The sequence below is a fragment of the Giraffa tippelskirchi genome, chromosome 2 (assembly GCF_054371585.1).
Source record: "Giraffa tippelskirchi isolate mGirTip1 chromosome 2, T2T-mGirTip1v1.2.pri, whole genome shotgun sequence".
Taxonomy (NCBI): Eukaryota; Metazoa; Chordata; class Mammalia; order Artiodactyla; family Giraffidae; genus Giraffa; species Giraffa tippelskirchi.
Window position 1 is genome coordinate 39,757,689 of NC_137276.1, and position 15,688 is coordinate 39,773,376.

General features: G+C 38.9%; 1 protein-coding gene across 5 annotated transcripts in view; it reads left to right on the forward strand.

Annotated features, from left to right (window-relative positions):
• Window positions 1-15,688, forward strand: part of RNLS (renalase, FAD dependent amine oxidase) — a 269,408-nt gene that overhangs the window by 232,509 nt on the left and 21,211 nt on the right. For all 5 annotated transcript variants that reach the window (XR_014072988.1, XR_014072984.1, XM_081556428.1 and 2 more), the window contains exon 6: window positions 12,970-13,145. Coding sequence is in view for 3 of the 5 variants with exons in the window: in XM_081556428.1 (XP_081412554.1) it covers window positions 12,970-13,145 (176 nt within the window). In the remaining 2 variants the exon portion in view is untranslated. The remainder of the gene's footprint in view (window positions 1-12,969; window positions 13,146-15,688) is intronic.

A 15,688-nucleotide genomic window follows, 5' to 3' on the forward strand; every position in this document is an offset into this window, starting at 1 on the left:
GACTGCAGCCTACCAGGCTCCTCCGTCCATGGGATTTTCCAGGCAAGAGTACTGGAGTGGGGTGCCATTGCCTTCTCCGATGGTACTTCTCTAGTGAGATCTATCTCACGTTTCCACCACTGCCACCACCAGCCCATCACTGAGAACCCTGGGGGTGAAAGAACCTTGGAAATCTAGTTCTCTTACCATCACTCACATGACAAATGATATTCATACTCACAACATACATCATGAAGATAGCTCAAGTTATTGTGAATCTCAAGAGACTTAGCATTCTCACACTCAGATCATATATATCGAAATACACATACTCAACAGTAATGTTATTTTCAGAATGAACTTGAATCCAACTTAATATATCTTTAGAAAGCAAAGTATTCTCAATCCTGGTTAGAGGTAACAATTTAACTCTTGTTAGTTGCACATGATTTTCCACAGAGCTGTGACATTTGTGAATTATTTATCTGTTTCCGTGTGTGAATTGAGTATCTGTGGTATGTCAAGAACTGTTCTAGTTGGTAGCAGAGCTGAATCCAGACCAAGGAATTCTTAAACAACATAGTATGTTTTCTTACTATACTATAATATAGTTCGCTGCATTTAAAATCAAAAGTGGAGTGGAAATTAAAACCCTAAAATCTAGGGCAAACTCAAAGCTCAGATAAAGGAAAGTATTTTCATCACATTGGTCCTATGCATTCTTAGTTTTAGTCTCCTTTTTGGGGCCGGGGATTTTTGCCTTAGTGACAGCATGGAGTGATTAGGGAAAGAATGAACTTTACTTTTCAAATTGTCACCAATACCTGGGCCTCCATTTTATAGTCATGGAAAATTAAAGTTGAAAGGAATCTGAAGATACTAAACTTTTCTAACCCCTTTACTTCACATATAAAGAAACTGAGGCACAGAAGGAAGATTTTATTTTTGTTTTTCATAATTATTAAGTTTTCTAAAGAAACTGGTAAGATCTAACCTTTTTTAATATATTGGAGATATCAAGTAAGATTAAGGGCAGACAAGAGGAGAAGAGAAGAAAGAAATGAAATGCATTTGTCAGAACAAGCATACCTATGCCAGGCTTCATACTAGATACTTCATATGTTTAGGTTAGTTTTGGTTACAAATAGGGCTTCCCAGGTGGCTCACTGGTAAAGAATCTGCCTGCCAAGCAGGAGACACGGTTTGATCCCTGGGTCAGAAAGATCCCCTGGAGAAGGAAATGGCAACCCACTCCAGTACTCTTGCCGGGATAATCCCATGGACAGAGGAGCCTGGCGGGCTGCAGTCCATGGGGTTGCAAAAGAGTTGGACACAACTTAGTGACTAAACAGCAACAGGTTACAAATAACATAAAATCTGATTTGGATGTCTCAACACCCCTCCCCTCTAGAAAAAAGAGGGGGAAGAATTTATTGGTATCGTTCCTGAAAATTCCAGGAATAAAACTTCAGGTGTGTCCAGATTGATCCATGAACATCATGAAGACTTAGTGTCTGTCCATTTCTTGACTCTGCCTTTTGCTGGATTGGATTCATTCATAGTACCAATCATTTCAGTGCCAGGTTTTACGAAGAAAGAACCTATTTGCCCATAAGCTCAACACTAGTCTAGGAATTGAATCTCATTGACCTGATTGGCCTGCCTTGAATTAATGCATTGCTAAACAAATCACTTAGTTAGGAAAGGATTAATTGATCAGTTACTCGGGTTACCTTTATCAGGGATGAAAGTAGTGGGGAGGGTTGATCCTCTAAAACAAAATTTAGCTACTGTTGCCAGTGGACACTGAACAGGTAATGTCTGCTACACAGATATTCACTCATATGACCTTTATAACTAGCTTGGAGGTCAATATACTATAGTATGCCTTTTCTCTGAGGGGTACTGGGTTGTTTGAATCTATTAAGTAGATCACTAGGCAGAAGATCTTCACCACTTGTGAATTGGTTTGAGCCCCTTCATGAAACTCAAAGCCAATTCAGTAGGAAAAGAAATATTAAAATGAATATCTATAGGCAATGTATTTTTTTTCTTCCTATAACTAGGAGTACTCCCTGTCCATCCCCCAGGCTCAGCCCAGCCTGTCATCCCTCATCCTTTCCACCTCTCACCTTGTTTATTCTGAAACCTTATCCACTTTGAGGATTTGGTGCAACACCTTAATGCTTATACTACTCTGTTCTCAGGACTCGAGGATGTGCCTCTAATCAGCAGAAAATTATCCCCAGTAGTTCAACCCTGTCCCTGTTCCCACCCTCCTGACCCCATCCCAAAGCCTCTGGCATTCAGTCCTCATAGGTATTGAGGAAATAGGCAACATGTTTATTATTCAAGTAGTTTGGATTACTGGTGAATGTTATCATTTACTGCTCAACTGGCTGCAGATGGCAAACACACTTTCTGTGAACAATTTTCCATTGTTTACTGGTAGATTATTTCCTGAATTTGTATACATTTATTTATACTGGAGCTATGGGGAAGAATCTTCTGAAATTGGAAGTATGAACTTTTGGGGAATGCTCATGTTATTTTCAATTCATCGTGTGGGACTTTACACACTTGCTTATATTTAACTAAATGCCTATCAGAATGGTATCTTATACAAAATTGTTTAGAGGATGTCCCTGTGTATTTTTAAACATAAGAAATCCAAACATATGTAGCCTGGGATAACAAGGATTGCAAACATACATGTGTATTCATTTTAAAACTTTCCTTCCTAGTTTCTATTTAAAGTGGCAAATGCATACATTTCTAGATATATTAGTAGTCACAGGCCTTATAAAAGGCAAGTCAAGGACCAAAAAAAGAGAAGAAACTAATAAGTCTTTTTGTTTTTCTTTTAAGCTAGTACTTCCAATTCAATAATGGAGAAGTCCCTCCTACAGATATAGCTGGAGGCAATGAAATTGCCCAGGACATGAGTAGGGCTCTTGTAAGTGAATTTTGGCTTCTGTAACATACACACACACAAACACACACATATACATATATATATACATATACATATACATATACATCCAGTCCCATCACTTCATGGCAAATAGATGGGGAAACAACGGAAAACAGTGACAGACTTTATTTTCTTGCGCTCCAAAATCACTGCAGACAGGGACTGCAGCCATGAAATTAAAATGTGCTTGCTCCTTGGAAGGAAAGCTATGACAAACCTAGACAGCGTATTAAGAAGCAGAGATATTACTTTGCCGACAGAGGTCCGTATAGTCATGCTATGGTTTTTCCAGTAGTCATGTGGATGTGAGAGACCATAAAGAAGGCTAAGCTGCGCAGAATTGATGCTTTTGAACTGTGTTGTTCGAGAAGGCTCTTGGGAGTCCCTTGGATAGCCAGGAGATCAAACCAGTCAATCCTAAAGGAAATCAACCCTGAATATTCACTGAAAGGACTGATGCTGAAGTTGAAGCTCCAATACTTTGGCTACCTGATGAGAAGAACCGAGTCATTGGAAAAGACCCTGATGTTGGGAAAGATTGACAGCAGGAGAAGAGGTTGACAGAGAATGAGGTGGTTGGATGGCATCGCTGACTCAATGGACCTGAGTTTGAGCAAGCTCCAGGAGGTGGTGAAGGGCAGGGAAACCTGGTATGCTGCAGTCCATGGGGTTGCAAAGAGTCAGACACAACTGTAACTGTTTGTATGTATGCATGCTAAGTCGCTTCAGTCATGTCTGAAGTCTGCCAGGTTCCTCTGTCCATGGGGATTCTCCAGGCAAGAATACTGGAGCGGGTTGCCATTTTCTCCTGCAGGGGATCTTCCCAACCCAGGGATCAAACCTGCATCTCTTGCGTCTCCTGCACTGGCAGGCAGGTTCTTTACCACTGGAGCACCTGGGAAGCCCATATAGATACTGGTGGTAAAGAACCCGCCTGCCAATGCAGGAGACTCAAGAGACACAAGTTCTATCCCTAGGTCAGGAAGATCCCCTGGAGGAGGAAATGGCAACCGACTCCAGTATTCCTGTCTGGAGAATCCCCATGGACAGAGGAGCGTGGCAAACTACAGTCCATGGGGTCGCAAAGAGTTGGACACGACTGAGTGACTGAACACAGCACAACTTATATGTAAGAATTGTTTGAGATGCTTATTAAAAAGCAAATAAAGCCTGCAGGTGGTCCCTCTGAATAGTGAGGTCTAGTTCCTGATTCTGAGCCAGCAGCAAATACACATAACAACAGACACACTGCTGAGGAAGTGGAATGCCAAGTGCCAGAGGGTTAGATGCAGTTTGTGTTGGCTTTGCTAGGAAGATGAGGAAGGAGAGAGAGACAGCAGGCGCATCTGTATCTCCCTCTCTGTCTCCCTTTCCTCTCCGCACTCTTCTTCCTTCCTTTTCCCCTATGCTTTCATCATCAAGAGTGAGTTACTTTTTTGCTGTTGGACTTATTAATGTGATTGGCTTACTCCCTGTTACATTTGCTGCTGGGCTCCAGAGCCATATGAAAGAGCTAAATTGTAATAAGAGCTCTCATGGCTAGAGGGCAAGGATAGTTAAGCCAATTCCACTTTGGAAGGGAGAGGGAAATTAACCACCAATGCCACTGCCAGGTGGAAGAAAGAAGTAGAACTGACCATCCACCCCTCAAACCGTGTGGCTCTCAACACCTAGGTTCCCTTTTCTCTCTTCCAAGGAATCTGTTTCCTAAAGTTAAATTTCACACAGTCAAGACCATACCAGTTAGAGATAATGGCTCTCTAATTGTTTTGCCTAGGTGCCATCTCCCCACTAAGATGTAAGCTTCTGAGAGGCCACGGCGGTACTAAACTGCGCTAAGCACCCACATGCTCATTTGATTGAATCAGTAATTAAAGAAACATATTCATTGATTTTTTTTTTTTTTATCCTCTTGGTCTGCAGCTATAGTGTCTGCTACTCCTTAAGTTTCTTTAGTCTGGACTTCCCTGTCAGAGACATAATCTGCAACTGGCCTTAGGGGAACCCAACTCCTGCCCCTTGCTTGATAGATATGGCTAACAGCAAAGTTTACCAGATGAAAAAGGTCTCTGAAATATTTGCCTGTAAATAAGGATGTCTCAGTAAGTCTAAGCTTGCTGTATGAGTGAAGAGTGTAGTATACTCATGTAATTTTGGAAGAAAGTAGTCAGAAATGGTGACAAATTTGGGTCAGAATTGGGAGGGGAATATTCTAAGTTAAAACTATCTATACATCCAATTTTCTAGGACAATATAAAAATGCATTCTTCCTCCATTGCTCTGTTAAATTTGTCCTATACTAAATATTTACTATATTTTAGGATTTTTTTTCCAGAGAGATCTGTTCTGATTCACTGGCTATTATAGTCAACCAGTACCAGGCTGATTTGATTGCTGTGTCTTTATAATACATTTAAATATATGGTAAAGTAAGTCTCCATTCAATGATTTTTTTTCCAAAAACATGTTTTAATATTCTCATTCCCTTATTTTTTCTTTAGTATTATTTCAAATTCAAAAAAACATGTAAAATTAATTTACAATTTTGTTTCTTTACTAATTACTGTTGGTATATAGGGAACTCAATTTAATATCAAAAATTTTTTAATTGATGAATTTTATGTTGACTTACTATTTTAAAACTTGATTTTCCTTCTTCACTAATATTTATAAATCTTATTTTTATTTTTTATCTTAGTGCATTACACTAGCAATGTTAAATAGCATTGGTATTACTAAGCATCCTTGATTTATGCTAATTTTACCATGAAAGTCTGTATTATTTCATAGTAAAGTATGATAGAGACCAACAGCTTAAGAAAGCTATTATATCTCATTTTGAAAAAGTCAGTTTCATGTTGTATATCTTTTCCATGGTTTGATATTAAAATGTTACTGGATGCCTTTTAAATACATATTAAGATTATCATGTTTCTTTTCATTGTCCCTGTTTATATGAAAGAACATGCCTGTTAACACTCATAGAAGAATGATCTGTAGTTTGGTGTGTGTTTATACGTGTCGATGTGATGTATGTATCTGTAATCAACATTATACTAGCTTGACAATTTTAAACTACTTACAAGTAAAACAATTAGGTCCTGAAGTTTTTTTTTGTTTGTTTTGAATATTTACTGATAGTATTTTCAATTTCTTTTATATATTTTAGTTTATACTGATTTATTTTATAACAAGTTAATTTCAGTAACTTTTTTCCAGGAAAAATTATCCTGTTTCTTTTAGATTTGAAAGTTTTTTCAAATGGATGGGTATACTTTTATGGCTTCAAAGAATTTATTTGCTGTTTCCTATCTGGTAGAGGAAGACATTGGGGATGCTTGCCTATTTTTGAGTGGAGTGGAAAAAACAAAAAAAGAAATAAAATGTCTCCTCTGAAATGCCAAGCCACATATCCACCCTCAGGCAGATTTGGTGCCAGAATTCATTCTGCTAGTATGTTCTAAAAACCCAGTTAAAGTAGCCATATGCAGTACTGCCTCCAAGGTACCTGGCAGAAATGAAAGTAAATCTCTAAAGGAATAATCTTTAAACTTGGGCCTTAAAGAATTTCTAACCCCAACCCTAATGCATTTGATTTTAATCTACATATGCTGCTGCTGAGTCGCTTCAGTTGTGTCCAACTCTTTGCAACCCTGTGGAAGCCTGCCAGGCTCCTCTGTCCATGGGATTCTCTAGGCAAGAATACTGGAGTGAGCTGCTGTGCCCTCCTCCAGGGGATCTTCCCAACCCAGAGACTGAACCCACATCTCTTATGTCTCTTGCATTGGCAGGCAGGTTCTTTACCACTAGTGCCACCTGGGAAGCCCTAAGCTACATATAGTTAGATGTTATTTTCTGGATGCTATATGACAACCTTTGTCTTTAACTAAACAGTATTTAGCCTGCTATTATCTGTTATTATGACTGATATGACCATGGATCTGAGGTGGCAAAAATACTTATTTCAGAACAAATTTCAGTGTCTGTTTGGGGAATAGGGGACTTCTGTAGCTTTTAATTGCAGGTATTTCATGTGCTGTGCTTAGTTGCTCAGTCTTGTCTGACTCTTTGCAACTCCATGGACTGTAGACTGCCAGGCTCCTCTCTCCATGGGGATTCTCCGGGCAAGAATACTGGAGTGGGTTACTATGTCCTCCTCCAGGGGTTCTTTCTAATCCAGGGATTGAACCCAGGTCTTCAACATTGCATGTGGATTCTTTACCATCTAAGCTACCAGGGAAGCCCAAGAATACTGGAGTGGGTAGCCTATCCTTTCTCCAGGGGATCTCCCCTACCCAGGAATTGAATCCACATTGCAGGCGGAATCTATACCATCTGAGAGGCTTGTCAATCTAAGTGCTACATTAATAGTATGTGATAATGCTGCTGTTTTTACTATTATCAGGTTTCAGTGTCTTGACTCCCCACCCAAAAATGTAGACTAAAAGAAATGTAGTGTCCACTTCACACTCATTAGGATAACTATTTAAAAAAAAAAAAAATACCAAGTGTTTGGCACGGATGTGGAGAAATTAGAACCTTTGTGCATTGCTGGTAGGAATGAAAAAATGGTGCAGCCGCCATGGAAAATGATATGGTGATTGAGCAATAATTTAAACATACAATTATCATATGAATCAGCAGTTTCACTTCTGGGTGTATCCCCAAGAAGAAGTGAGAGCAGAGACTTAAACAGGTAAATTGTACACCCACGTTCCTAGCAGCACTTCAATATCCAAAAGGTGAAGGAATCAACAAATATGGTATGTACACACAATGGAATATTATGTGGGTTTAAAAAAGAAGGAAATTCTGACACCTGTTGCAACATGGATGAAGCTTGAAGACATCATGTTAAGTGAAATAAGCCTTTTACTAAAGGACACATATTGTATATTCCCACTTATGTGAAGTACCTAGCGTGGTCAGATTCATAGGAAGAGAAATAGAACGGTGGTTGGGCTTCCCTGGTAGCTCAGTTGGCAAAGAATCTGCCTGCAATGCAGGAGACCCTGGTTTGATTTCTGGGTCGGGAAGATCCGCTGGAGAAGGGATAGGCTACCCACTCCAGTATTCTTGGGCTTCCCTTGTGGCTCAGCTGGTAAAGAATCCACCTGAAGTGTGGGAGACCTGGGTTCAATCCCTGGGTTGGGAAGATCCCCTGAGAAGGAAAAGGCTACCCACTCCTGTATTCAGACTTGGAGAATTCCATAACTGTGTAGTCCATGGGGTCGCAAAGAGTCGGACACGACTAAGCGACTTTCACTTGGCAGGGGCTGGGGCAAGTGGGGAGTGGGGAGTCAGGAATTAGTGTTTAATGCCTATGGAGTTTCATTTTGGGAAGATAAAAAAGTTCCAGTGATCAGTGGTAGTGATGTTTACAGAACAATGTAAATGTACTTAATGCCAGAGAACTATACACTTAAGATAGGCTTAAAAGGTAAATTTTTTTATTATATACATTTTACCACAATAAAACAAAGCTAAAAAACTGCTGTGCCTATACCCAGGAATAGTCCGCCACTGTTCCTGGGGTTTTAATATAAGAATTAGTCAATACTTTGAGAGAAGTCAACTCTGTTATCCTTTCTAAAGCTATTCTTACCACAGCTCAGAGGTCAAAACAAAAATATTTTCTAGGAGTGACTTATGTTTGTATAGCACTTTGTGTTTGAAGAAGACTTTTATGTATCCAAACCCATTTAATCCTCATGACAGCCTTATAAGGTAAGTAGTATTACTCCCTTCTAATTGATGGAAGAAAGTGGAGCCTAAGAGATTAAGTTGTCCAAGACCACCAGGCTATTAAGGATGCAAAGGTTCAAATAGTTATCTTCTGACTGAAGTCAGTGATCTCCCAGCATACAGAAGTAGTTGTCAACTTACTATGAACTTTACATTTAAAATGCCAAAAGCAAAGTGGCATGCTTGTTAAACTGAATAAAGAAAAGAAAAAGAAAGATAACATCATTACCTTCTCAGTGACCAAGGAATAATGATTACACTGAATTTACGCTCTGAATCCTATTAACATATTTGTGGTTTTTTATGATACTCAAGTTCCAGGCCTTGGTCACGTTTAAACTCTGATTGGCTGTTTGTATTTTTGCACGTTAGCTTCTGAAAATACCCTTGAATTTAGGGAACGAGGGCCTCTTCCTTAAAAGTCATTGTCTGAGGTTGCAGGTATTCAAATTTTAATTGAAATTCTCAAAAATTTTTGTCTAAGTCCAATAAAAACAAGTAGTCAGGTTGTTCTCTCATTGTTATGCAAGAACTGTTTCATTTTTAGTCTTAAATTTCCTTTTTTATTGCTCTCATTGGAGTGGATGGCTAATGTAAATGGGAGAAACCTGGCAATGCACCATCACTACCCTTAACAATTTTATGAGCTCCCCGCTAGAACAAATGTCTGGGTCAGTGCAACCTCATGCGCACAGCTCAAGTTCCTCACCCTTTGAAGCCTGCTATAGATAACTCAACTGAGAACCTCAACTCTCTTGCTTCCAAATGCTGACCCAGTAGCTTTCTCTGTCTTTAAGAATATTTGGTACTTCATGAAAGACGGGTGTCATTGCCAACCCCTTTCTGTGTATAAGCCTTCCTGAATATATTAAACTGAAACACAGGTAACACTCCCTGAGACAACATGCAATAGGTTTCTCACTGTTGGTTGTATCCAGTGAAATAATTTTGAGATTTTGCACTCCTGTGTGGTATGAGTAAAGTTGACCCCAATAGGTTAAGCATTGCATGTTCAAAGAGAGGGTCCCCCTCTATCCTCTTTCAAGTTGTTCCAGCCGCTGTGAAGTGAAACTGGACAATCTTCTTACCATTGCATTTACAGCACAGATTCTGAAGTCAGCTCTCCCAGTCTCATATATCTTGAAATGTTTGGAAGCATACAACTTTATAGCGCTCACAGCATTTTGGGCCTCTCTTCTCTTCCGTTTTGCTGTAAAATTCATAAGCCAGGGTGTAATGGGAAAATGAAGTACTTTAACAACAACAACAAAATAATAGCTCACATCTTCATTTGAGCAACATCAGGCAAACTTTCCCCTTGGATATATCTAACTAATTGCTTTTATTCCCATAACTTACATTTATTAAGCACCTCCCATGACTTACATTAAGAAACAGTGCTACAACAAAGGAAACTATAAACAAGGTGAAAAGACAGCCTTCAGAATGGGAGAAAATAATAGCAAATGAAGCAACAGACAAACAATTAATCTCAAAAATATACAAGCAACTTCTGCAGCTGAATTCCCGAAAAATAAACGACCCAATGAAAAAATGGGCCAAAGAACTAAACAGACATTTCTCCAAAGAAGACATACAGATGGCTAACAAACACATGAAAAGATGCTCAACATCACTCATTATTAGAGAAATGCAAATCAAAACCACAATGAGGTATCATTTCACACCAGTCAGAATGGCTGCTATCCAAAAGTCTACAAGCAATAAATGCTGGAGAGGGTGTGGAGAAAAGGGAACCCTCTTACACTGTTGGTGGGAATGCAAACTAGTACAGCCACTATGGAGAAGAGTGTGGAGATTCCTTAAAAAACTGGGAATAGAACTGCCATATGACCCAGCAATCCCACTGCTGGGCATATACACCGAGGAAACCAGAATTGAAAGAGACGCGTGTACCCCAATGTTCACCGCAGCACTGTTTACAATAGCCAGGACATGGAAGCAACCTAGATGTCCATCAGCAGATGAATGGATAAGGAAGCTGTGGTACATATACACAATGGAATATTACTCAGCCATTAAAAAAAATACATTTGAACCGGTTCTACTGAGATGGATGAAACTGGAGCCCATTATACAGAGTGAAGTAAGCCAGAAAGAAAAACAACAATACAGTATACTAATGCATATATATGGAATCTGAAAGATGGTAATGATAACCCTATATGCGAGACAGAATAAGAGACACAGATGCATGGAACAATTTTATGGACTCTGAGGGAGAAGGTGAGGGTGGGACGTTCTGGGAGAATGGCATTGAGACATGTGTATTGTCATATGTGAAACAGAGCACCATTCCATGTTCGATGCATGTGACAAGGGCTCAGGGCCGGGGCAATGGGATGATCCAGAAGGATGAGAGGGGGAGGGAGGTGGGTGGGGGGTTCGGGAAGGGGAACACATGTAAACCCATGGCTGATTCTTGTCAATGTATGGCAAAAACTATTACAATATTGTAAAGTAATTAGCCCCCAACTAAAATAAATAAATTTATAAAAAAAAAAAAAAAAAAAGAAACAGTGCTAAACACTTCACACACATTATGTCATTTAATCCAGACCACAGAACAACATAGTAGATACTAACTTATTCTCATTCTACATAGAAACACACAAAGTAAAGAGGTTGAGTGCATACAAAGCAAGAAATTGTCTTGCTCTGTGTAAAATTACTTTTTCTGTGAAGTATTTTACAAACCTATCTCAAAGATATTGTTATCTTTTATAACAACTCTAAAAAGAGCTTTATACTCCCAATTGAAAGAATTTTCAGAATCAGTCTTCCCAATCCCCATCAATAATTTATACATTTTAGTATGTTCTTCTTTCATCAGGAGAGAGCACCAACTTTCATATTGTTATTTCATGTGTTTCTTATCTATTTTGTTTTCTCTCAGCTTTTCTCTTCTGCATGATTTAAACAACTAATAATAGCAGGAAATCCTGGTTAACATTCCTTCCAAGGTTGTATTCTCTGATGCCTCAGTCACTTTGTTTTCAGTGTCAAACTATTCGATTTCCTGTATTCTACTAAAGAGTGAAAGATATGAAGCACTTATTGTCATTGTGAAAATATAGCAAAAAAAATTCAATGGTAGACAAAAACGAGAAGTAGCTCCATGTTATGAATAAAGCACACATTATTTTTAATGCTGCCTAAAAGATGAAGGACATTATAAAGTCAACCTTGTTTTTAGAAAGAAGCTTGGGTTTTTTAAAGACATTTTACTCTGATATTTATATAATTTCAACAAGGCATTTTGCAATCCATTTAACATAAAATTAAGAAGATGAACATCTACTTTGTTCTCAGAATTTAAAGTGAGTAAAGGTTATGTATGGGCTTCCCTGGTGGCTCAGGTCAGGAATATCCCCTGGAGAAGGGAATGGCAACCCACTCCAGTATTCTTGCCTGGGAAATCCCAAGGACAGAGGAGCCTGGTAGGCTACTGTCCATGGGATTGCAAAGAGTCAGACACAACTGAGCAACTAACACTTTTTCAGACTATATATAAGAAATGGTTCTGGGCTTCCCTGGTGGCTCAGTGGTAAATAATCCACCTGCCAATGCAGAAAACACAGATTCCATTCCTGATCTAGGTCGATCCCACATGCAGCAGAGCAACTAAATCCTTGCCTGTGCTCTAAAGCAGAGGAGCTGCAGCTACTGGAGCCCATGTACCCTAGAGCTCAGTCAGTGCTCTGCAACAAGAGAAGCTACCGCAATGAGAAGCCCGCACACCACAACTAGAGGGAAGTCCCAACTCAGCACTAGAGGAAAGCCTGTGCAGCAGCAAAGACCCAGCACAGCCAATAAATAAATAAGTAAAATTTAAAAAGAAAAAAAGAAATGATTCTTGCCCTGATGAGCTTATGTTTTAGTGGATAAGAAAGATACAAATAAATTTAATTATACCCAAGGAAGTATATGTTATGTCCTTTTGCTTTCCCTCAGGTTCTTTAACAAGACCTGAAAATTTATTCTCTAAAATACATCTTGAAATCAACACATTGTGAAACAATTATCCTCCAATTAAAAAAAATAAAATACGTCTTGAATCTGTCCTCTTCAGTGAAACCTGATTTTGAGTTTCAGAACTAGCCTAATTTTATGCTTCAAAGTTTAGAATCTGTTTTCCCTGCATTTATTGTCTGATTATTGTGATCAATTCTTAAATCTGGATTGAAAGGCTGAGAGACACTTCCATGTTACTCACTTCAAGATACATCTTTATGTTCCTCTTCTACTAGAGTCATCAGAAATCGGACCTTCCCTTGTGATTCACACCACTGTCCCATTTGGAGTTACACACTTGGAACACAGCATTGAGGATGTGCAGGAGTTAATCTTCCAGCAGCTGGAAAACATTTTGCCTGGTTTGCCTCAGCCAGTTGCTACCAAATGCCAGAAATGGAGACATTCACAGGTAATCAGAGAACCCAGTGGTATGAGCACAGTTTTCTTAATCAGATCTGATTTTACTTTTTCTCATCTTTTGCCACTCTCTAGTAAAAGAAATTAACATGTGATCTTGGGAGCAAATATGTATTTGCCTAATAGAGAAGTTTACATGCAAGTTTTTATTATCCTGTTATTTCTCAGTAAGAGACACATATAATTTTCCCCAATGTTATGTTCAAATTCTAGCATCTAGACTTATATAACCTGAAAATCTGGGGTTTCTTATGCAGGCAAGGCAGGTTATATATCAAAATGCAGCTGTTTCTCTGAGGTTTTTCTAAATCAGTACTGTGGTTATATAGAAACCACTATAACCTCCCAAATTTTTTGCAATATGTCAAATTAACCTTGTAAGTATATTTTGCTACCACAATTTTCATTTTTATTAAGTTCCCACTTTGGTTTTGACTACTGCCAGTAGAGCTGTTTGGGAGAGAAAAATGAATGCCTGAATAGATCAGGTATGAATGATGAATGAAAAATGAATAGATCAGCTAGTTGAGCTGTTTTTTCAGGATTAGATAAACCTGCCGATCGGTCTACTAGTTCAAACTTAAAAAACTCTTTACACTAAGTAAATGCTGACTTTTCTGAAAATCCTCTGTATATTCCAACAGAAGTTTCTGAGTATTCATAGAAAAAGTATTAATCTGTAAACTCAGTTGTGAAGTCGTTTGGGGACAGTGGAGCAGAGGGAAAAGGAAGCAGTGACTTGTCTATTTTTTCCTAAGATTTCCTAGCACATTGATTACCTGATTTATCAGCAGTATTCGTTACTAGAGCTGTGAACCCTTTAGAAAAAGCGGTTGGGAGAAATCACAACAGATTTTGTATATTTCAAAGGACTTTCCAAAATCAGAGGAAATGGTAAATTACTTCCTAAAATATTGCAGCAGTTCTATGTGTTTACCGGTATCTTCTCAAGTTAAATTATACAGTGAACCTTTCAGGAAAATATTTATTTAAACACATCATGGTCACTTTAGAAGACTTCTTCCTTTTAAAACAACTTTTTCAAATCTCAATAGCCAATGTCTTTAAATGATATGTAACTTAATCTTAGGTTTGTCTGAAAAAGAAAACATGGAAATAACCTCGTTGATATAATTTGAAGCTAGATATTTTACATAGCAAGTCAAGTGAAGTGAAAGTTGCTCAGTCCTGTCTGACTCTTTGCAACACCATGGACTATACAGTCCATGGAATTCTCCAGATCAGAACACTGGAGTGGGTAGCCTTTCCCTTCTCCAGGGGATCTTCCCAACCGAGGAATCAAACCCAGGTCTCCTGCATTGCAGGTGGATTCTTTACCAGCTGAGCCACAAGAAGGGAGCCTTACTTCTGCCTGTCATACCCTTCCTTCCCCCAGAATTCTTCGGTAGATTCCTTTATGAGGCAGTATTGCCCGCCCCTCTAATAAAACCTCTGAGGAGAGCACCAGCCCTTTAAGGCCAAGCCACTTTCTGGAAGTGACTGCTTTCTGATAGAGGTAAGGGAGTATTTTGTGTCGAGTCCATTTTATGTTTCCTTGATGTGGCTCTCCAAGCCTTCTGCTGCCTCTAATGTCTATATCCACAGTGGCAGGTGCCGGTTTGCGGGGGGAGGGTGCGGGGCAGTGAAAGATGGTTGTTCATTTATTCATTTGTTTACTCATTTATTCCATGAGCATATAACAAATGCCTAGGTCACATTTAATACTCTGTCCATGGGATCCTAATCTTTGCTGAAAGCCTTCTCCTAAGACACTAAATCAAATTTTTTGCCTTGAGTAGGATAGCACTGCTTTCTGGCAGGTGCTGCTATTAAAGAAGGAGGCAGATGAAGAAAGAAGCTGTGTTTGAAAAACTTGCGGGGCTGCTCTGTGCCTCTCATTTGGGGTTTGAATAAAACACATGAGTGGTGGCTCAGACAAACACAGCAAAGCAACGGCAGATTTTTCATGATTCTCAGTTCCTCCCCTTTGCAGCTATTTGCCTTCCATCATTTAAATGTTTATCCAGTTAGTATACCTTGATGCCTAAGCTGTGATACATTGAATTAAGATTTCTGTAACAAGTATGATATATTAATCCTCTCAGCAGAAGAGTAATAACTGAAAACAGCTTCCATGTACATTGACAAGGGACACTTAATCAGTTTGATAACCCTAATCCTCTCACCCCTATTATTCGCTGTGCTTCCCTTTGTTTCAGAGTCTATCATGATGTCTTTCCCAAACTACTATAGTTTTACACACTTACTATAAAAGTATGATTTGCTTGTGAGTTTAACTCTAACTTTCCCCCATATTTCTGTAGTTTCTGAATATTTCGGTGCCTTTTTTGTCACGTAGCACATTCATGGATTACTCTTTTGTAAAAAAAATAAAATAATCACTGAATGCATTTCAGACACCACGGACATCAGGAGAGGAATTTAGGGGTAGGGAAAAAGGAGAGTCTGGTTGTAAATGAATGCTTTGGTATCTTTGGCAAAATAGATGGATTTGGACTAGCCTATTAAACTCTT